The following is a 21,868-nucleotide window of genomic DNA, read 5'->3' as shown; positions in this document are numbered from 1 at the left end:
GATGACACTAAGCTGGCAGGAATAGCTAACCAACCCCCGAGAAAATAGGCTCGAGATCCAGAGAGGTCTTGGCCAGAGTGCTGGCCCCTATCTACCAAAATGAAATTCAATCTAGAGAAAAGTCAAGTCTTACACTTAGGTGAAAAATCAGGCTTATTAGCAGTGACCGTGAGAGGACCAGCTAAGGAAGCAGCAGCAGCCAAAAACCCCAATGCATCAACAGAGGGATACAATCTATATCAAGTGCGGTACTCGTACCACTCTATAAAGCCTCAGTTAGACCACACCTGGAGTATTGCATCAGTTTTGGTCACCACACTCTACAAAAGATGTTAAGACTCTAGTAGAAAAAGTGCAGAGGGACCAGGATAGTGCAGAGGACTGGGGACAAACGCAGGAGGACCAGCCTTTGCAGGAACTGGGCATGGGTGGTCTAGCAAAGAGCAGGGGGGGCAGGAGAGCAGTGTTCCAATATTTGAGGGGTTGCCCTAGGAAAGAGGGGGTCAAGCTATTCTCCAAAGCAGCTAAAGGACAGACGAGGAATAACGGATGGAAACTGATCAAGGAGATTCAGCCTAGAAAGAAGGAGGAAGTTCCCGGCAGAACAGTCGGCCAGCCTGCCCTTGGAGGTTGCGGGAATTTCACCACTTGAGACTTTGAAGAAGAGATTGGGCTGCCATTGATCAGAAATTACGGTATAGGGCAGGGGAGCCATATCTACCCTAGCTCAACTCCAGTGTGCGTCTCCAGTGGAGAGTCTCGGGGGGCGGGGGGGGCATTTTTGCATTCAGAGCCTAGGGAGGGTGAAAAACGGGCCTGGCGGGCCCACCAGAGTTTGGGAAATGGGCTGTTTCAGGCCTCCAGAGGTCCAGGGGGGTGGGGGGCAAAGGAGGTCATTTTTACTGTCCCTGGGCATTGAATTATGGGTGTGGGCATTTGTGATATAGCACACACGCACGTTCGGCATCACAATCTTTTTTTCCAGCCTGGCCTTTCTGTTCGGCCCAGACCTGCTTGTTTCACATAGTTCAATGAATGCGAAGATACCAGACCTTTAGGAGAACCTTAAAGCCATCATGCTCAGGATGCACTGCGGATGTCCAGGCTGCGTCTGCACAAATGTTGGTGCACTTTGGCTGGGATGCCACCTGGATGCCAACCCCCAGGGCTGTAGGCTTCCTAGCAACCGCCTGCAGAAGCGACATTATTTGCAGCAGTTATTGGACCTCCTGAGAGTTGAAAAGATCAGCTGTGCTTTTGGAAAGACAGCCTACGCTTCAGCTATTTTTAGCCATGAGGGTCTGGGGGGGGTCTCTTTCTGTGTGTCCCCCACCCCCGGCAGCCATTATGGTTCAACGCCCCCCTCCCAACTGTATCCACCAAAAACAGCTGGCATGGGGTGCTTTGCCGATGTCTACTAAGAAAGCCACCTGATCAGGTGAGACAAAGTTACTTTGGCAACGCTTGCTTGAGGAGGGGCTGGTCTCCTCCTCCCCCAGGCTTGGTCCAACCTCTCCCTTGAGCAAGGCTGGGGGGCTATTTCGGCGTGGAGCCTGTTGTGGCTTCAGGGCTCTTCTGGTCTTGGGGAAAGGAAGGAAGCAGCTTCATTCGGTTGCTCCAGGGAGAAACTAGTGGGCCAATAAGGAACCAGGAGGAGCAGTTTCTTCTGCCTTTATTTTACAATTTCTCATGAAACATATTTACATCACATGGATGTTTGCCTCCATGCAGGACATAGGCATGTTGCATAAGTAGAAACTTTTATGAAAATAAAAACAAGAAAGCACTTAACTGAGATTCCAGCTAAGAATCCAAAATAAAATCTCTTAACAGCCAGAGTGAGAAATGTTAACAGCAAAATTGCTTCTTGATGGAAACCGTTCACCAGCAGGCTCCAGCTAATTGACCCTGTGTTGTCCAACACCATTTCACACAACACAACCCTGGGAAGGGGCGACATACAAATCCAATAAATAAATACCATACTGAGGTTCATTCACTGGGAAACTTCTTCAGATGACCAATGCCGGCATCCTCATTCCAGGGGGTCCCAGATGCCCCGCCCAGAGTATGGCCATGTCACTCGAGACCCATCCAGACCCAAAAAGCACTGAGCCCAGGGACAGAATTATTCCTTGGTAGCTTTGGAGAACAAAAGTATCTCCAGGTATTAAAGATCGGTAGGACAAGCGTGAGAACAAATGTCTTGAGAACTTGCTCTGCCAGATCCTCCTCACAGTGATGATAAGTATGAAAGGTTGGGAAAGAAAGGTCAGCATAAAACATTTCCACTTTTTAAAAGTTTGTATGCAAAAATCATTTCTTTAAATCAGCAACTATAAAATTACAAACACTTTCTTGAAGTAACTGCACCGGTAGATGGTAGAAAAAGGATTTCAAAAGCAAGACTTAAATGGACTTTGCATAAAATGGGAGGGAAATAAGGCCGAGTGTCCAAGGTGATGGGGAGAAACGGGCCTGCAGTAACATGAGGTGGCCATGGGCATTGGGACAGTTAAACAGGAAGTGACCACGAGGAAATGGCTGTCATGAGACAAAATCAGTACATCTCAGAGGAGGCCACTCACAATTTCGCCCTGTGCTGCAGGTTTTGGCACTTGTTAGAACAGGTCCAATTCTTCCTCAAGAACCTGCAGGGAAGATCAAGAGCTCTTGAAGGAACCTGGCAAACACGGTTATTTAGGTTCTGGCAAACACAGAAACGGAGCCAAACATTCCCACAGACTTGCACGCACATGCATGAGTCAGACATCAAAAAGACAGATTGGTCAAGGTCCCTACACGGGTTCCGTCCAAGAACCTGCCTCGGTTCTGTCCAAAGACAGATTCTTGGGGCTGAACTTTCAGGCTGTTTCTTCGGTGGACCGGGTTTCTAACTTGAGACGGACAAACTCCTTGGCAACGTCATCGCTGGTCCTCTGAGAAAGGATCTGCAGGATGGTCAGCCCAGCCTGATCCACGGCGATGCTCCTCAGCAGCGGGTGCCACGTGGGGCTGCAGCCGCCGCTCTCCAGGAGGGTCCGCAGCTGGACTACGGCCATCCCAATGAGCCGGTCTTCCCTCGCAAAGCAGTAGTCCTTCACGGAGAGGTGCAGCTCAAAGGCGCTGGGGCGTTCTCCGCTGCTCAGGAGGCTAGGAACAGGGGGGGGGTTCAGAACGAGGACCCTGCCCCAGCCCCTCCACCATGCAGGCCGCGAAAGCCACTTACAACTGGAAGGTCTCGTTGTATCTCGGGGACCAGGTGTTGCTCTTGCTCTTGGTGCCGTGCTTCCTCCGCTTGTTGCCCAAGCTGGGCCCCAGGATGCAGACCTCCACGAAGGGGCGGAAGGTGGCGCTGGTCTGCCAGAGGAGCTCCTCGATGGCCACCACTGCGCACAGCAAGGGGAGCCCAGGCCTCAGTCCCTCCGCCTCCCCTCGCTCCACGCAGGGCTCCAGAAAGGAGGGGCGGAGATCGGAAGGAGGCTGCTGGCGGCGTTGCTCAAACCACATGGCCGACCAAGCGGTTGGCCTTCAGACGCTGGCCCTTCTGTGCCGGCCACCCATGGCCCACCACAGCCCACAGCCCCAGACTTGGAACGGTCGGGAAACACGGGGGAAAGGAAGCCCCGCCCTCCTCCCCCACCTCCCCCTTGGGCACTCTCCCGCTGTCTCCCCAGAAGCGGGCTGGATTGGGGGCAAGGGGGCGTGGCCAGCCCTACCTCGGACAGTGACTTTGTGCTCGCCGGTTGCAGGGTGCGTTGCCAGGTCCACCTGGAGGTTAATCTTCCCCACTGTGTTGTCTGTTGTTTGTCCTACATCAGAAAGAAGGGGGAGGCCTGTGGACGGTGCCCAGAAGTGTGGCTTAGGCTGCAACCGGATGTTGGCATTGTGGGAATAAGGGAGAACTTGGAGCAGAGAACAAATGTACTGGGATAACATCGGAGAGGGGCAGCATATAAATCAGATGGGTAGGTAGGTGGGTGGGTGGGTAGATTAGATAGGTCGGGAGGGAGGTAGCTGGATGGAGACAGACGGATGGATGGATGGATGGATGCAGACAGACAGACAGACAGACAGACATTCTTCAACAAGACATTCGTGGGTCGAGCAGAAGCGGGCACAGCAGGGTTCAGAATTGAATGTGGACTGCAGGACAGGCCGGGGAAAGCGGCCCAGCCACAAGCGCCATCTTTTCTGTCCACGATTGAGCCGCGGAGGCAACTCCCCCTCCAGGCAGCAGTGGATGCACCCACCTCGACCAGGCCAGGAGATTTCCCGCTGAGAGGCCACAGCACTGGAGCCTCCCTTGCCCGAGCCTCCTTCGGAGGGGGGCAGGGGGGACCTTCAGGGGTCCCCTGGAGAGCTCCAACCCTGTGGGGCAGACCTTCCGCTGCTGGGCAGCGGGGTGGGGGAGCTGGCAGGCGGATTCCCCATTATTTGGACCCGGCTGCAGAGCTGGGCAGGCAAGAGGGCCGAGCCGCTTGAAGGAGTGGGTGAGACCTGCAGATCTTCTTAATGACGGGCAGTCCTTGGCTTGCAACCATTCATTTAGTGGCTGTTACGACCGTGGCCGCATCCCCACAGGTAAAAGATCCTGGGAGAGCCGGCCGTAACCTCCCCAACTGGAACTTCCAGCAAGCAAAGCCAGAGCCACCTGAGAGTCGCATATGCAACACCTGTGGGGATTTGCTTAACAAGGCCGTAAAATGGGTCACAACTCACTTAACAACTGGCCTGCTTAGCGATGGAAATGTTGGGAACCACAGCTGTTGTTATGAGTGAAGGACCACCTGCATTCTCCCACGCCGGAATAACAACTTAGCGCAAGTGGAAAGCAGTCAACAAAGGGGGTGGACGTCCCCCAGCACCTCCGGAGGGGGCAGGGGGCCCTGGGGGAAAGGCCCCCATGGGTGACACCCAGCAGTGAGCGCTTGGCATCCAACCTGCCGACATTGCAGCAACCGGAGGGGAAGCACCAGCCGTTGGGCCAGAGAGCGGCCAAATAGTTGACCACCGCCTCCCCAATCCCTCACGGTGGACTGGAAGCGACAGATCAGATGAAGCCAAACCAGAGCAGGGTTGAATCTGCGCCCAACACTGAGCAGGAGCAGCTCCACGGTGGCCCCCTCGCCCCCCCTCGCTCTAAGCCTTGGGCTGCCGGCCACGAAGCTCCACCGGGGTGCGGGGTTTGTGCAGTCACCCACACACTCACTTTGAGAAGTCTGGCTGTTGATGAATTTCTTGACCAGAACGTCGGTGGTCTGCGTGTACAAATTCAGGGCATATTTGAGAGACTGCAAGTTTGGACTTTTCTCCAGGAAGTTCTTTTTCAGCCCGTTTCCTCCAGCATGAAAGTATTGCTGCAAAAAGGGGCGGAGGGGTGAGAGCTCGTCCACCTGACCCGGGGCCCTCCCAAAGGGATCTGAGTGGCCCCAGGCATAGGAAGCCACTTTTCTTCGTAGGAAATTATTATTTATTTTGTTTATTTATTTACTCAAATGTATAAGCCACCCTTCTCCAGTGGACACAGGATAGCGCCCAAGATAAAACAAATACAAAATCTTAAAATCCCAAACATCCACTACCACTAACATACTGTCATCTGGAGCGGTGCCACCACTCAGTGGCCCCCGGCCTGCCAGCAATGTGGAGACAGAATAGCGCACCCTAGTGCTGGCAAACCACACTAGATATAAGTGACATTCTGTGCTAAGCTCTCTGGCCTGTACAATCCTTTGTCTATCAGTAGCAAACAGCTCTGCAGGAGACCTCCATGAAGCACGCAGGCCATGGCGTTAAGCCACAACATCAATTGACCCTTCACTGTCCACGAGGCAAACATTTGCTTTAAACTATCCAATGAGATCCTGCAACCTGAGGACCATAAAAGGCGCTGCAAGGCCTGGTCCAAAAGAGGATTGCCTTCCCCAGATGACCATGCTTGCCTCCTGTCTCACTTAATGACATCACAGCAAAGGTGTGTTTATAAAGGCTTTCGAAAGGCCAGGAGGGTGGGGGCGGTGTGATTCCAGAGGACCGGAGCTGCCACAGAGAAGGCCCTTCCCCTCAGCCCCACCAGCTGACACTGCTTGGCTGACGGGACCTGGAGAAGGCCACCTCTGTGGGAGGTGACCGTTTGCTGGGATACCGGAGGCAGGAGACCCTAACCGTGAGTTAAGCCCAAAGGTTACTTTGGAAGAAGCACCAGGCGTGAATCCTGATGTCCGGCAGGCCCGCATTATGTTCAGCTGGTAGGCTAGATTGGATGTAGGGTTTCTATAGGGGGTTATTTTAGTCTGGGTCTATAATGGGGCTTTAGAACCATGGTTAATATTTGACTTCTTTTTATTATTGTATTGTTTGTATTGTTGTAAGCTGCCCTGAGTCTTACGGGATAGAAGTTGAATACATTAAATTAAAATAAATTAAAATAAATTAACGGGCACTGACATTCCTACTACATCTTCAAACTCCTGTGGTAATTCTATGTTTTTCCACTTAATGAATTTCATAACGCACAATGAAAAATTGGAATAGCTTTTAAAGTCTTGCCACGAAGGCTTTGCCTCTTCCTCTCTCTCTCTGTGCCGTGTGACCCCCCCCCAACCCCCCCGTTTGACCCTCCCGACCATCTCGCCTCCTGCTGGGGCTGATGGGACCAGGTTAGCTTCGTCCCCTCTTGCTACCAAGAGAGAAATCGGATTAGTTGACGGCACTTTTAAAGGGTTAACTGTTCAACGGCCTTTCCAGTTCCATGTCCATCCACTTTCCAGGTGGAAGGGGCCCGATAGGCTTAGGAGGTCCACGTCGGCTGGACGGAGGGAGGGGCAGACTAAGCTCACCCTCACTGCCCGCCCGCTGCTCTACCTTGATGGTGGCCAGAACCGCCTCCAGGATGGCACACTGCCCGAGCGTCAGACTTTTCGCTTCTTCTCGGATGACGTGGTCCTGGGAGAAACAAGAGCAACGGAGGAGCCGGAGGGGAGGGGGGTCTTCCTGCCCCGACTAGACACCCCCCCCGCCTCGGGCCTGCCCCTTCCCCCCTTCCCCCCTCCCCCTGCCCGCACTCTCACGTCAGCATCTCTGAGAAAAAGCTCCCCAGGTGACGGTGGGGGAAGGGAAGCCCGCTACCCCTGGAGAAGAGGGTCCGAGGGGGCCGGGCCTGACCGGCTTACCTTCAGCTTCGACAGCTGGCTGAAATCTTTGGCTGCGCTGAGAATCATTGTTGGGCCCTGAGGAGAAGCCAAGGAGGGGACAGTGGGGCCACCTCCAGGTGTGGGGTAGGGGAGGCCCAAGGCGGCCTCTGGACCCTCGGGCTCTGGGTTCAAGGGAAGGATGCCGGGCACAAAGACAAAGAGGCCAAGCCTCAAGGCCACCAGCTCAGCACTCCGGGAGAAAACTGACCACCCCTTATGATAGGCCAAAGGAAGGGTCTTGCTATCTTCTTGACCCATGCTCAAAAGCCCCTCTGCCCTGAGTGGCCTGAGCGGCGCTCCCGTCCCTACGTCAAGTGGCCAAAGGGGAGCAGCCGGCTCTCCCGCCCCCACCCCCCAGCAGCAGCAGCTTTGGCCTTTAAGGGGGGACAAGGAGGGCAGCCACCATTTCTTCTTGCTAAAGGAGCCTCGGGCCATCGGACGACCTGAGCGCCCCCTTGGTCAGGGTGGGAAAGCCAACTGGTGGCACCCGGGTGCCGTAGCTTCCCCTGGGGGGCGGGGGGGGGGGCTGGAGACTCACGGTTTGGTCTGCCAGGGGCGGGAGGACCATCTGCCTCTCTATCCTGCTCAGCACCAACTTCCAGAGGTCTTTCAGGAGCCGCTTCAGCACCGTCTTCTCACAGATTTTGGCCGAAGTGCTTAAGCTGCAGAGAGGGAAACCGTTTCTGCCTCGTGTCCTGCTTTCGCCCTGGTCGGCTAAGGGGGGCTAGGGGGGGTCTGCCAGCAGGTGAGCCCCAGGTACAGCACCCTGCAGAGCTGTGGAGGGCAGAGACTGGGGGCAGGGGGGGCGTTTTTCCCAGCAGGAGAGCCTGGGCCCCCCTCGGCCCCCGGGAGCCCTCCCCCTGCAGGGAACAGGGAGGGCCGGGGGGGAGCCGCCAAGCAGGCCAGGCCAGGAGGGGAGGGCTGGCAGAGCAGGAGGGTCTCATCCAGGGGGCCCTGGGGGGGGGCTGGGCAGAGGCTTAGCCCCTCCCCCCTCATCCTCCCCAGCCGTGGCTCCATCTGCCACACGTGCCCCCCCTCCCCGCCCCCTGGGCTCACGTTTTGTCCAGGAAGTCCATCAAGGGCCGCAGCACCACCTCCGCCTGCACCGCGCTGCTGTGGCTGCCGGCTGCTCCTCCTCCACCGTCTCCTCTCATCCGGCTCAGCTCCAGGGCCATTTGGGTCACACAGTCCTCAATGAGAAGCTGGAAACTAGGAGGGGAGCAGAGGGGAGGGGAGATGCCTCTCCGGTGCTGACCCCCTGCCCCAGCTCTGGCTGCACCGAGTGACCTCAAGGGGTGGCCCAAGGCTGGGGAGGGGGCTGCCTTGGTCCAGCTTTCCTGGGGCCACCTGGACTGAAAGCCCTTTGCAGAACAGAGGCGCCCCCTTCCTCCGGGGCCCCGGTTCCTGCCCCCTTCCCTTCCCGTGGAGGCCAAAGAAACCCTGGTGTACCATCTAGTGTAATGACCATCTGACTTTTAGGAAAATCCCTTACCAGTCAAGTCACTAAAACTCAAAACAGCGTCACATAAACACACAACAAAACCAGAACCACCGAATGCTAAAAGCTGCTTATAAATCCCTTAAAATTTATCCAGGCTGAAGCTAACTCTTCGACCACAACCCAAGAGAAGCTAATTTCAACTCCAACCTAACCCTGACCCTCGCTTCCTGGACACAAACTGCTTCACCTCCCACCCTCAAAACACCTCTACAGAGCACCGCACACCAAGACAACTGGACACAAGAAGTTTTTCCCCGAATGCCATCACTCTGCAAAACAAATAATTCCCTCAACACTGCCAAACTATTTACTATGTGTAACTACTATTACTACTAGATTTTTCTCATCATTCCTATCTTCCTCCCACTTAGGACTGTGTGACTGTAACTTGTTGTTTGTATCCTAAGATTTTTATTAATATTGCTTCTTCATTGCTTGTTTGACCCCTCTGAGAATCCTTAAGTGTTTTTACCTCCTGATTGTTGACCAATGTCTCTTTTTCTTTTATTTTCACTGAGAGCATCTGCACCAAAGACAAATCCCTTGTGTGTCCAATCCCACCTGGCCAATAAAGAATTCCATTCCATTCCAATCTATCCCAGAGAAGCCCTTGGTCACAGCCACCTGCCCCCCCCTCCAACGGAGCCCCCATTGCTGCCCTTTCTCCTTTCTGCAGGTAACAGAGTGGGAAGGGACCTTCCAGGTCATCTAGTCCAACCCCCTGTCCAAGTAGCAGAACCTCCACCATTTCTGACCGAAGGCAGTCCTCCCTCCCCCCGAGAGCTTCCAGGGATGAAGCGCCCACCACTTCCGAAGGCAACTTCTGATCCATCGGTTGACTGTTCCCCCTTATTTCTAGGTCGAATCTCTCCTAGAGTCTCCGGGGCTCCAGGAACAGCTGTGGCGGCTGGGGGTCTACAGCAGGGGGAGGGGGAGGAGGAGGAGGGCCCCATGGAGAGGAACCTGTCCTTACCTGGCGCTGTAAGCCAGGCTGAGCTCGTCTAGGACACTGCTGAGCTTGGTCTGCAGCTCTTTCAGGGTCTCACTGGCCTCGGGGTCCAGCTGAAAAGAAGGCAGGGGCCAGATTAGCCGCTCCTCCTCCTGCCACCCACCCCCGCCCCCCGCCTCCGTTCGCTGGCAGGATCAGCAGGCAAAGGGATCCAATCCCGTCCATCAGGAGGCATTAATGGAAAACCAACGTGGAATCCCACGCTCCTCGGGCTGAAAGGGGGACCTTGTGAGGGCGGCTGCCTCTCCGGCCTTCTGGGGGACCCCTTGGGGGGGAGGGTGACGCTCCGAGGAGGTCCGGAAGAGCCGCCCGTCAGCCGAGTCGGGGCTCCCTCACCCGGGGGCCCCACCCCTGGGAGCAGGTTGGATTGCCGGAGGGGCTTTCCACGCTGTTTTGCATTAACGGTGGACAAAAGCCAAGCACCCAGCAATGGAGCATCTGCAAGGGACCCTTGGAGGCCATGCCAGCTCTTGAGGAGGGGCTGCTGCAGAGAAGGCTGCGACTGTGCCGGCTTTGCCCCTGCTGTGCCACCTGCCTCCCGCCTGTCTCTCGGCCCTTGGGCAGGCCAGAGAGAGTCCTCGGGAGGGGCGGGGACGCCATGCAACCCCCATTGAAACTGTCACAGCAGAGATTGGGGGGGGCTCAGGAACCTCCTTGCCCTCTGCCTCACCGAACTCACTGATCCACAGCAGGTGGCGGGGGGGGCATCTCTTCCCGGAGAGCCCCCACCTTTGTCCTGGGGGCTGGGGTTCCCCTTCAGGGCCTCCCTGCTCGTGTGCCATGGAGCACTGGAGGACCCTGCCTAGAGCGACACGGGTCAAGGAACTGGAGCCTGACCCATGCTACTGCAACGGTGGGGGCCTCGCTTCAGCCCAGATGGGCAAACAGCTACCTGGCTCCCTCCCTGGACTCCAGAATAGGCAGCTGCCCGCTGGCCGCCGCTGTTGCTGCGCGAGATGGGCCTGGTGGCCGCTGGGGCTGGGGGGGGGCTCCTCTGTCTCCTCAGCCCCCGTGGAGGGAGGGAGGGGGGGCTGCCGTGCTCTGCAGTCTTTCAGTGAAGCTGGGGGAGGCCGCTCCGGGTGTGTTTGTGTGGAAGGGAGCATCAGGGAGCCTGCACAGGGGCACATCTGCTTGGGGGGGGGGGCTCCACCTGCCCTCTCTGGCTTGCCCAGCTGCCTCCAGGGGTCCATCGGCTGAGACTCAGATTCACCTGCAGCAGCTTCGAATCCTACCAGGGCCCCTTTGAGAGCCAGCTGCCTCGTCCTCTGCGCCCAGGGGCCCGTTTTCTGCCCACGGAAAAACAGCCGGGAGGGTCTTTCCAATGACGGGCCCCCCCTCTGCAGGCGCCCCTTCCACACAGAGACCCAGCGACCTCGCCCACGCAGCTCTCCTGCCCCCCAGTCAAGTGGCACATGACACAGCAGCAGCAGCAGCAGCATCACAAACCTCGTAGGAAAAGTGTTTGCCCTCTTGCTTCTTCTCAAGGGTGGCAAATTGAAGGCAGCAGACAAAGACAATGACGACACATTACAGACAAACAGGGGCACCCCCCGCCCCCCGCCCAGAGCTGGGACTGGCAGGACAGGGGGACGAACGGGCTCCCTGGGTGGATCTCGCCCACCTGCCCCACGGCGGGCAGAGCAGAAGAGTGGGGCACGTCCTGTCTTTCTCTCCACTCTGGCTCTGCCCTTCTCCGCATTCGGGGGGTCTTGGGAGGCCCCATTTTGCCCCCCCCCGCTCCTCCCAATAGAAACACTAGCCATGAGGGGGGGGCCTCAAACTGCTTAGCCCCCAGCTTTCTGTCACAAAAGCCGGATCTGACATCTCTCCAGAAGAAATAAATGGGCAGGAGCGGCCTACGGGCTCCGGTTGCTGACTCAACATTAAATAAGGTGACGGGCTCCCCCCCCCCCCCGTTGGAGGAAGAGACGCTAGTGCGGGGGGCGTTCTACCCCATGCCTCCCGGTGGGGCCACTCAACCCCTGTCCGCCCACCCACTCCCTTCCGATGCTGCCCCCCCCTTTCCTCTTCTCAGCCTCCAACTGCTGGGGAAGAGTTTAGCCTTCGCTTGAAGGTGGCCGCCCACACTCACCTCTTTCCCTCCCATGGCTTCAAACATCTTCTCAAGCTGGACGCGCAGCTGCTGGATGTTGTTCATCAAGATGCAGGGCTGGGAACCACAAGGACGAGAGTTGTCTTAGCTGCTGGGAGAGAACTGACCGGGCAAAGCAGCTGAGTGGAGCAGTCCTCCAAGACCACCCAACCGAATGAGGTGGCAAAGAGCCCAGCGGTTCTTCGCTCATTGTTCGGCCAAGCCATTCTCAGCAGAAAATCCCTCCCTTTCCCTGGCTATCTCCACCGCCAGACACTACCTAAGTCTGGCCCTCTGCTTCCATGCGACTGACCCTGCCTCTTTGACCGTCAGCTAAGCAGAACTTTAAATGTATCGTTATAGTCGTTTTCTAGGCTGGGTGGGAGGCGTCCTGAAAGCTGGTGCCCCTTGCCCGTGTCCTTCCCTCCCAGGGATGGGATTGAAAAGCAAAAGGACCCCAAAAGGAAATTCAGGAGGGAGAACAGAGCGGAAGATGGACAAAGCCGCCCTGAGTCATAGAATTGAATTAATAAACTAAAATAAAATAAAATAAAATAAAATATAAAATAAATAAAATATAAACTAAAATAAAATAAAATGTAAAAAAACTAAACTAAACTCAAACATAAGGGGACGCTCTCCATCCCCGTGACAACACTGGCAAGGCCCTGGGAAGAATGGGTGTTCTCTCCTTTTCTATGGATTATTCTGCCAACCACGGCAACCATGTTGACACCTTCTGCCCATTGTAGGAAAACAACTCTGGGTCCTGAAAAACAACCCATCCTTTCTCTGGACCCACCCTAGTGCCACATGTCAGAATCGGGCGCTGATAGGGGCCATCACCTGTCTCTCCCGCCATCAGGCAGCTCTGTCTGCTGAGGCCCCAAGTGACACAGAATGGGCAGGTCTTGGCCAAGGGCCCAGCCCTAAACTTAGGAGACTGCCGTCAGACCCAGAGCCGCTCCGAGGAGTCTCCGGAGAGGGGCGGCATACAAATCTAGGGAATAAATAAATAGGGCAAATCCTTCCACTTTTAAGAAAGGAAGAGCCAGGGATCCAGGCGTCATGAAACACGGCCGGAGAATCCCTTGACTGGCCTGTCTGTCTTGGGTTCTGGGGCCTCCTTCCCATCAGCTGGACCTTCTTTTTCTGACCCCACCCCCACCCCCCAGATGAATCTCCCAAACTAAAATGGTTTAGTGCTGCTCTTGAGCTCAGCATCACTTCGGTCTTTGTGTGGCCTGGTGGCAGGGCAGCCGGCAGGAGGCGTCTTCGGCTAAGGTTAATTTTGGGGAGGAAGGGTCCCCCTGCACAGCAGCCACCAGCTGATCAGCAGTCTCCAGATGGCCAGTGCCCGGACAATGCCCTTGGCTAGGAGGAGAGGAGGTGGCACGGCTCCTCAGGATGAGGGTCATTGGGACGGCAGGGCTGGGACGGGCTTAAGCTGGGTGACCTTTGGGCTACCGATCAATAAAACAAGGAAGCGATTGGCAGGGCACAAACTGATGGGATCACTATGCAACAGAGGACAGCAGACAATTGACCTCCACCCCATCCCCCCTGGGGTCTCCAGTTCCCTATTGATCGTACAATGGTTACAAAACACAGTGTTCAATTTGAAAAAGTAGCCATCAAACTTTGCTCACCACATTTTCCTTATCACAGTAAGAGCTGAAATCCCTTGTTACAATTGCCGCATACTGAGTGAGCACTTTGTGGATGATCTAGGGCAAAAGAGACAAGTTACTGCGGAACAGCCCCACGCCACCTGGGCCACTCTTGGAGTTGGAGGGAACAAGACGCCCTTAGAAAAGCCCCCCCCCCATCCTGGCCCCCTCCGTCGTCCAGCAGGCCTTCCCAGGCAGGGGGCAGCCATCCTGAGGGCTTAATGGATCCCAAAGACCAGCTTCTGGAAAACGATGGATAAAGGAGGGCCCGAGGAGGAGATCCCCCAAAAGCCCATCTCTTCTGGCGAGCTGAAGCCCAGGGAGGTCAAGTGCTAAGACTGGACAGGGGTGGGGGAGAGTTGGTGGGCTTCCTGGGGAGACAGGGGAGCGCTTCAGCCCAACCGAGGGGCCACTCCCAGGGGCTTCCCTGGCGCCTGTCCGTTTAGGCCTTTTTACCCCTTCTCATCTTGACCACTCCTTTTAAAATTCATGTTTGCCTTTGGGGGTTTTTCTTCTGAGTGGTAATGTTTCATTTTATGACGATTTATCTTCTTTGTTACATTTAAACTCCTATTGCTTTTATCTCATTTGGTTCACATAAGCTGCCCAGCCAAACCTGTTACGGGGCAGGTGGCTTCAGCAGAAAGGAGCCCGGAGAAATGGCATGTGGCTTAATAAGGGCTCTGCAGTGCCTCCCGGGGGCCACCCCCTCACCTAGGCTGGGCGGAGGAGTTGGTGTCAGCAGGGTTCTTGATTCCTCACCGTGTTTGCTCTCCTGATCTGGTTAGCTAGAATTGAACACACTCGGAACCGTAGAAATAAATGGTGGTAGGCTTTGGGAGAAACCCATACTTCCACCTCTCACAATACCTGACAACACAGTATCAACAGTAGAGACCTTAAAATTTCTAGGTTCTATCATATCTCAAGACCTGAAATGGTCCCCTAACATCAAAAACATCATCAAAAAAGCACAACAAAGGATGTTCTTTCTGCGCCAACTCAGGAAGCTCAAAGTGCCCAAGGAGCTGCTGATCCAGTTCTATGGAGGAATCACTGAGTCTGTCATCTGCACCTCCGTCACTGTCTGGTTCGGTTCTGAAACCCAACAAGACCGACAGACGTCAGAGCAGAATCAGAACTGCAGGAAAAACAAGGGCTGCCAACCTGCCTTCCATTGCACGAGTCAAAAAGAGGGCTGTGGAAATATTGACTGACCCCTCGCATCCTGGACACAAACTGTTTCAACTCCCACTCTCAAAATGTCGCTTCAGTGCCCTGCACACCAAGACAACTAAGCACGAGAATATTTTTTTCCTGAATGCCATCACTCTGCTAAACAAATAATTCCCTCAACACTGTCAAACTTTTTACTACGTCTGCACTTCTATTTCTACTACTTTTTTCTCATCATTCCTATCTTCCTCCCAGTTAGGACTGTGCGACTGTAACTTGTTGCTTGTATCCTAAGATTTTTATTAATATTGATTGTTTCTTCATTGCTTGTTTGACCCCTGTGACAATCATTAAGTGTTGGACCTCCTGATTCTTGACCAATGTCTCTTTTTCTTTTATGTCCACTGAGAGCATCTGCGCCAAAGACAAATTCCTTGTGTGTCCAATCCCACCTGGCCAATAAAGAATTCAATTCTTTTCTATCTTATTCCTCTTCCAGTGGATGGAAACCACGTTAAAAAGCCACGGCTGTCTGTGCCTGGATGGATCCTGCTGGCGAATCTTAATGGGAGTTGTGTCCAGCTGCTACCTCTGACTTCTTTGGCCCCCAAGCATTCTTTATGCAACGTGTGAATGCCACACTTTCTGGGCCGATCCCACTAGCTTAGAGCATCCGTTTTGCCTTGAGGTTTCTTTTGACACGCCAGAGACCTAGCAAGAGGGGGCCCCCGTTGAAGGGGCAAAACGCAGAGGGGGCTGGAGGCCGGCCCTTCCTTTTATTCCCTTGTGACTCCAGGCTCCACTGCAGAGACAACAACGCAGCCCCAGAGCGCACCCACCTTTGCAAATTTCCTCATGAGATGAGAAAGTGCTGCAGGGTTCGGACATTCCAGCTTCCTTATGATCTCAAAGCTCTGGTTGAGCTGTGTGAAGACATCCACCACCGAGCACGAGAACAGGGCGTGGTCCGATGTGGGCTGGAACTGCAGGGGGGGAAAGGAAGAAGACGACGCCCGAGGAGGAGCTGGAGCTGCTTCCTCTTCCTCCTCGAGGGCGTGGCTGCGCTGTGGCCTCGGGACAGCAGTCCTGCAGGGCCGGACCGGAGGAAAGGGGCCTCGGGAAGCACCCTAGGGGCCTTTCGCTTAGGGAGGCTGCCGTGCAGTGGCCACTCCAGGGGACCTTCCTGCTCAGGGACGCTGGCTGGCACCACGGGGCGCTCCCTTCCCTTTTGGGGGTGGGTGGGTGGAGGATCAGGCCCCGGTTCCTGATAGTCCAGGCCAGGCCGAGAGCAGCAGCCCGGGCAGTGAGGGTTCTGGCCTTCGCCTCTTCCTGCTGCTCACCCCGTCCTTCTTGTCCCTTCCCAATGCGCCGTGGAGGAATTCCATGGAGACGTCCTCGTTTTCATCCAGCCACTGCAGGACAAATGGCTCAAACCACCTAGAAGTGGACACACACGGGTGGGTGGGTGGGTCTTTTGTCTTCAAACCAGATTCCACTAAATTCATCTGGACACTGTACACTCAGAGGAGAATGGACTGTGCTGGTGTCAATGGATGGATCTCCTCGCCCCTTACACCCTGATGTCTTTTGCAAATGGGGGTAGAAATCAAATTGGTTTAGTGGCTCTTTCACGTATTCTGCAAATGATAGTAGCACCTTACGTTTTGGGGGAAATGGTTTTAAAAAAGAAATGCCATTCATAAGTGAAGGGCGGGAATCTGCCCTTCTGTCTCATGCAACAATGAGAACTGGATTGACCAGCTGGACTGCTGCCCCCTTCCCTCGGAGAATCTCTCCAACCCACCTTCCCTTCAGGGCAATGATGGAAAATTAAACCACGATTACCCCCCCCCCCCCCGTGGCATCTTTTGTGGGCAGAGTTGGGGAAAGGGGCTATTGGGCTTCTCTGAGTTCTAAATGCCCACCAATTTCAAGGCTGAAGTGGACAAAGGCTGAAAGCGGCCTGCATTTGGCCCTCCCTTCCCCCAGGTTACTTACAGAGAGTATTCGGGGACGGTGTCTCTGAACGAGGGCAGCTCTTGCACATATTCATTATAAAACCATTTCACTTTGAAGTGCAAATTCATATAGTCGGTGCTCTTGCACAACCGGTGCTTTTCATGTTCTGTAATGGACACAAGACAGTACAAGGATTTAATGAAGCTGCAGCCATAAATAAGATTATGGTCTCCTGGCACACATTTTGGCTCCAGGAAAATAAATCATACTGGACTTCCACAACTGTCAGCTGCTTAATTTAACAGCCTGAGCCACCGCATTGCTCTTGCCCAGCTGTGTCCAGAGTCTCTCCAGGAGCAGCCTCCCCTGGGCCTTCAGCTCAAGCCAACCTCCTCTGGAGTGACCAAAGCCCTTTGACTCTGGGCTGCCCAGAGTTCTTGCAAACGAGGGGAATGCAAATTCCATGTGGTGTTTGGAAGCTCCAGGTGGACGTCCACCTCTCTTCTGCTCACCCGCTCGATGGTCAGTGTGGGAGGTGCGTTTCCTGAGGGCAGCGCTTGGCTTCCTCTGACACCGACTGCTAAGCGGTCTTGCCTGGTCCCCTCTCAGCTCCTTACACACACACACACCGGCCACACCTACTGCTCCAAGCCTCTTCAAAGACTGGAGGAAGAGGGGGGGTTGGGGCCGAGGGGCCGCCTGGCACGGCCGGAGGTGGCAGCTCCCCTTACCTTCCAGAGCAAACTTCATGTCCAGGGCAAGGAGCACCCACAGGACCTCGGCGCTGATTTTGCCCATGTTCAACTCCTGGGGGAACCTGCAAGAAGCCCAGTGCGGCGCAATCAGCTCTTCCAGCAGCAGAGCAGCCCCTGCTGACCCCTTGACCCTTCCCAGCTTGGAAAGTCCCGGGACTACTTAAGTCAACCTGGGCAGAGAGGAGGAACCAGGGCCAAAGTGACTCCAAGGCTCCTCTGGCATCCACGAAGAGGGACCGTCTAACAACAAAGGGGCCGAACTACTGCTCTCCCCCCGTTGGGAGGGTGCAGGCGGAGGTCTTCTGAAGGACAACCCCCCCCCCCCAAGACACTGGGGTCAATTGCAGGGAAGTGGAGTTGGCCTTTCTCGCCTTACTGGTTCAGGACAGGAGTGTAGGTAGCTCCGTCTTCATCAATTATGGTTATTATCAGGGTAATGAGCTGGGTCCAGAAATCCAAATTCTTAATCGTTGGACCCTGTTCCTCCCGAGCGACGTTGTCCTGCTTCTTACCCTGTGGGCCAAAATGGGGGAAATGCTGCCCCTGAGCGTCTCATTTGCAACGCTCAGCAAACGTCCTGTGGACAATACTGCCCAGGACTGCTACTCTTGACCACTCCTCCTCCTCCCCCTCCCCCACCCCTTGATGCCGCTGAAAGGACCTCTGCTTCGGCCCTTTGTGCCTGCTCAGAAACTCCCTGTCTCGCCACCCAGCTGGCCTCTCTGCTGGTCACAGGGCCTCCTCTCAGCCACCCCATGGGTAGAATTTCTCCAGGATGGCCTTCCCCCGCCAGAGTCACTGTCCGCCCACCTCGCTCCCCTCCTTCCTGTGCCGCCTTCTGACCTGCACTACGAAACATCAGCAGCGCCAATAGGCTCTCGGTTTATGCGGTGGGTGGTTTGCGCCGTTAGTGCCGGTGGTTCTTTGGTTGGGCTGTTAACTTGATGGGGGTTTGTTTACTCTTGATTGCTGGTCTGACCTTAATCTTGGAGTTAATCTATGTTCATCTACGGTAGGCATTGAAGGGATTGGGGTGGGTTTTTTTTGTTCTTTTCTGGCTTTTGGGTTGACTCTTTTTGCTCAATATTTATTGGTTTCCATTTCATGCTTGTAGATTTTGTTTATGTCTGTGTGTTTATTGATGGTGGATTTGTCAGAGTGCCAGACTGAGGGTTGCCAAACAGTCCAACCAAAGAACCAGCAAGGCCAGGGATGTCCAACGCAATTTCATTGAGGGACGCACAAGCGTTGTGCTTGACCTTAGGGGGTTGGGGTGGGTGTGGCCACAGTGGGCGTGGCAAGCTCGCCATCACTAGTGCCAGGGGTGCCTGGGGTGGCCCAAGCGCTCTGCCAGGGAAAATGGGCTCCAGAGTTCTGGTTTTGGGCTGCAACGGCCTCCTGCGACCCTCTGCCTGTGGAAATGGCGCTTGGGAGGCCCCCCTGACCCCGTTTTCCCTGGCCGAGGCACCATGGGCCGGTCCTTTGCCCCTGACCAAGGCCATTAGAATTCAATAGACCCATGCGCAGGACCCGTGCAGGAACACTGCCCCACTCTCCTGTCTTCCCGTGTGGACAGGTCAGTTGCCCCTCTCCTGTTTTCCATGGTCTTTAAACCTGCTGCTGCAAAGGCAGGACAGGCGGGAGAAGACGCTCACCTGCTCCATTAACTGCGCATACAGGTCATGGCAGTTATCAAAAATGTATCTGTACGTGGACTCCAAGCAGGCCCGGACACAGTCTTTCACAACGGTGCTGGCTCGAGGGGGACTCGGCAGCTCCAGAACCTGGGCAGGAAGCACAGAACGGACTGACCGGCTTCTCCACTCTTGGCAGCCACCCCAGGTTTGGCAACTGACCAGAGGTGGGAGGTCTCTGCCTGCAAGGAAGTGGTTCCCTTCCCTTCCACTGGCCTCTTTGAAGCCAATTTGTTTTTAAAAAAAATCTGGAAATGTCCTGGATTTAGATCCTGATATGTGAACATCTAGGAAGGAGCTGAACTTACTTTCAGGCGAAAAAATGCAATGCTGGTCAACAGATCCACCGTTGATTTCAGGTCCTGAAGCCTCTCCGGACTGCTGGCGGGGAAATTATCCTGCGGGTGAGCAGAAGCGAGGAACATGGTGGCCGAGGAGGGAGAAGACCCACTTGCCCACCCCAGTGGGGCCCACCACGCTCAGCCGGCACAGCTGCTCAAGGCTTGAGCCCAAACCTGCAACCTTCCCATGAAAGAGGCGGCGTAGCTCCCGGTCCCCCCCATACACGAGTGACTCAGGCTGAGCCCCCAACCCTCCTCCCCCCCTCCCCTTGAGGGGAGGGAGACAAAGAGCTCAGCGTTCGAGGCCTCTGAGATGCCAAAAAGAACGACGGGGGCTTTGCCACGGCCGCAGAGTGGACGGCAGACATGGTGCCCAGCAGCTACTCCATCATGGCGGGGCTGCCCTCTGCCCGGGTGGGAGTTCGACCGCACTGGCTGGTCCTCCAGAGAGTGCAGGGGGTGGGGGGAGGCTTTGGGGGCTTTGGAAGGAGGGACGCAGGCCTACCCTGTATTTGGAGAGATCGATCCTCAAGGAATTGTGCAACTGATCCAGGAGTCTGATGAATTTTTCTCTCTGCATGGTAAACACACGGAGCGGTCAGTACCAGCTGAAGAGAGGGCTACAGCGGGGGTCCACTGATTAGGAGACCCCAGGAGGGCCTGCTCTGCCCTGCTATCCCCCGGAAGAGCCAGCCTGGAAGCAGCAGGTGTGACCCCCCCCCCCTGCCCCCAATTCCACTGCCAAGGGCCAGCCTCTTTTGTGGAAGTTGGTCTGCTGGCTGCAGATGGTTAAGACGGTGGCTGGAGAACCGAAATCCTGAGTGCGAAGGTCGGGAGCAGCCGTGGGCCCTTCCTAAGACCACAGCTGCCTTCAGGTTCTGGTTAAAAGGTTGCCTCTTGGGGACGCAGCAAGCCCCTGCCGGCCGCAATTGCTAGAGAGGTCAAGGAGGATGCATTCTCCATCAGGGGGTCCCAATAGGGGTCCAGCCTGGGCTCTGCTCTCCTTCTCAGCCAGCCTGTCCCCACGTGGTCTTGGGGGGTCACCTCAAGCAACGGCTCAAGCAATGCAAGCCGGCCTCTGAGAGGGCTGGGCCTCTGGGGGACTGCTTGACCACTGTTTCTGAGATGAAGGGGGCTGTGCCTTGGCCAACAAAGAAGAAGATCACGCCCCCCCCCCTCCCCGTTCAAGAAGCTTTTGCATCAGCTACAAGAGTTCATTTCTCCCTGCTGAGATCTAGAGGTTGTATTTTCACAGAGGTGCTATGACATCATATGACATTTTAGGAAGTCTATACTTTTACGCTAATTTTTTTTATTTAGGAAGAAATACATTTTATTAGTAAGATGTAAATCAGGCATCGTCTGACTTGAAACATCTGTTTTTATTTGCATTAGTGAACCAATTTGACAATCGAACCGACTCAAGTGGGTTGGCATTAAAGCCATTTCTGTACATCTCCCAATAGATCCATCTGGTCTGGTTAGATTTCAAGACACAAGTCACTTTTGAGTGAAATCTTTAAATCAGTATTTGCAAACTCTTTCTATTCACACATTTTACCCGTTGCAGTGAGCAAAGCTAAGCATTTGGAACGGCATAAATTTCCTTAGAAACTGTGAGAATAATCAGTGTTTATTTCCAGGAGTTTAACAGGACCATTGTGGCTTCTCCATGACCCTAATCTGTTAACTAATTGATTGTATTATATTGTTTGATAAATCGATTGATCAATTGCAGGACTAGCAAGCGTTTCCCCTTCCATCCCCCCCTCCCAACAACCCCTGGAACAAGGAGAAAGACGTTGGAGACTGCGGAATGAACAGAGGGGGGTCCCCAAGGCCGCCCCTGGCCCTGCCTGGCCCTAAGTGTGTCTGTGTTGGTGTGAAGGCAGAAAGCACAGAGAAGTCGCACTGCAAAAGGAAAAATGCTCCAAAGGAAAAGCGTTTGTCCGCAAGGAGACCATGATATGACATCACAGCTTCATCCTAGCGCTTCCACAAGGCACATGCGTAAGAGCAGGACAAACTTACCCCAAAATTAGTGGCAGCAAATCGGTCAGAAGCAGAGACGTTGGTGGTGGCTGTGGTGTGGGCATAGAAGGCATTGATGTTGGCCAGCAAAGTGCTCATAACAGCTGGAACACCAGGGGACATGTACTTGGAAGACAGGCAAGAGAAGTGCCTGAAAGACAAACCAAGGACGGGGCTGCTATCCAGAGGTGCCCTAGGCCTGTGAAACACAGCTGGATGTTGTGGGGCCCTTCAGGGCATGCGACCCGGTTGCCTTCTGCCTCATGGATCTCAGCGGCCGTCAGGTCCCACGGAGTTGGCCTTCTCCAGGCCCTGTCAACCAGGCAATGCCGTCTGCCGGGGCCTAGGGAAGAGCCTTCTCTGGGACAGCCCCGACCCTCTGGAATCAACCCCCCCCTCCCACACCTTTCCAGCCTTCTGTAAGGCATTGAAGACACATCTCTG

The 21,868-nt window shown here is 55.0% G+C and overlaps 1 protein-coding gene across 1 annotated transcript in view; it reads right to left on the bottom strand.

Moving 5' to 3' along the window:
• Positions 1–1,656: 1,656 nt before the first annotated feature.
• Positions 1,657–21,868, bottom strand: part of UNC13C (unc-13 homolog C) — a 46,137-nt gene continuing 25,925 nt past the window's right edge. The window contains exons 9-28 of the mRNA XM_070762748.1: positions 21,425–21,575; positions 19,899–19,967; positions 19,361–19,450; positions 19,014–19,142; positions 17,735–17,871; positions 17,335–17,420; positions 16,643–16,769; positions 15,985–16,081; positions 15,484–15,627; positions 13,448–13,525; positions 11,799–11,876; positions 9,671–9,759; positions 8,253–8,405; positions 7,735–7,858; positions 7,176–7,232; positions 6,868–6,948; positions 5,213–5,360; positions 3,720–3,812; positions 3,230–3,389; positions 1,657–3,153 (exon numbers count right to left, since the gene is read on the bottom strand). Of these exons, the coding sequence (XP_070618849.1) occupies positions 2,865–3,153; positions 3,230–3,389; positions 3,720–3,812; positions 5,213–5,360; positions 6,868–6,948; positions 7,176–7,232; positions 7,735–7,858; positions 8,253–8,405; positions 9,671–9,759; positions 11,799–11,876; positions 13,448–13,525; positions 15,484–15,627; positions 15,985–16,081; positions 16,643–16,769; positions 17,335–17,420; positions 17,735–17,871; positions 19,014–19,142; positions 19,361–19,450; positions 19,899–19,967; positions 21,425–21,575 (2,380 nt within the window). The 3' untranslated portion in view covers positions 1,657–2,864. The remainder of the gene's footprint in view (positions 3,154–3,229; positions 3,390–3,719; positions 3,813–5,212; positions 5,361–6,867; positions 6,949–7,175; positions 7,233–7,734; positions 7,859–8,252; positions 8,406–9,670; positions 9,760–11,798; positions 11,877–13,447; positions 13,526–15,483; positions 15,628–15,984; positions 16,082–16,642; positions 16,770–17,334; positions 17,421–17,734; positions 17,872–19,013; positions 19,143–19,360; positions 19,451–19,898; positions 19,968–21,424; positions 21,576–21,868) is intronic.

The sequence above is a fragment of the Erythrolamprus reginae genome, chromosome 10 (assembly GCF_031021105.1).
Source record: "Erythrolamprus reginae isolate rEryReg1 chromosome 10, rEryReg1.hap1, whole genome shotgun sequence".
In the NCBI taxonomy this organism is placed as follows: domain Eukaryota; kingdom Metazoa; phylum Chordata; class Lepidosauria; order Squamata; family Dipsadidae; genus Erythrolamprus; species Erythrolamprus reginae.
The sequence above is the reverse complement of the archived record's forward strand: the minus strand, read 5'-3'. Positions and strand labels throughout refer to the sequence as shown.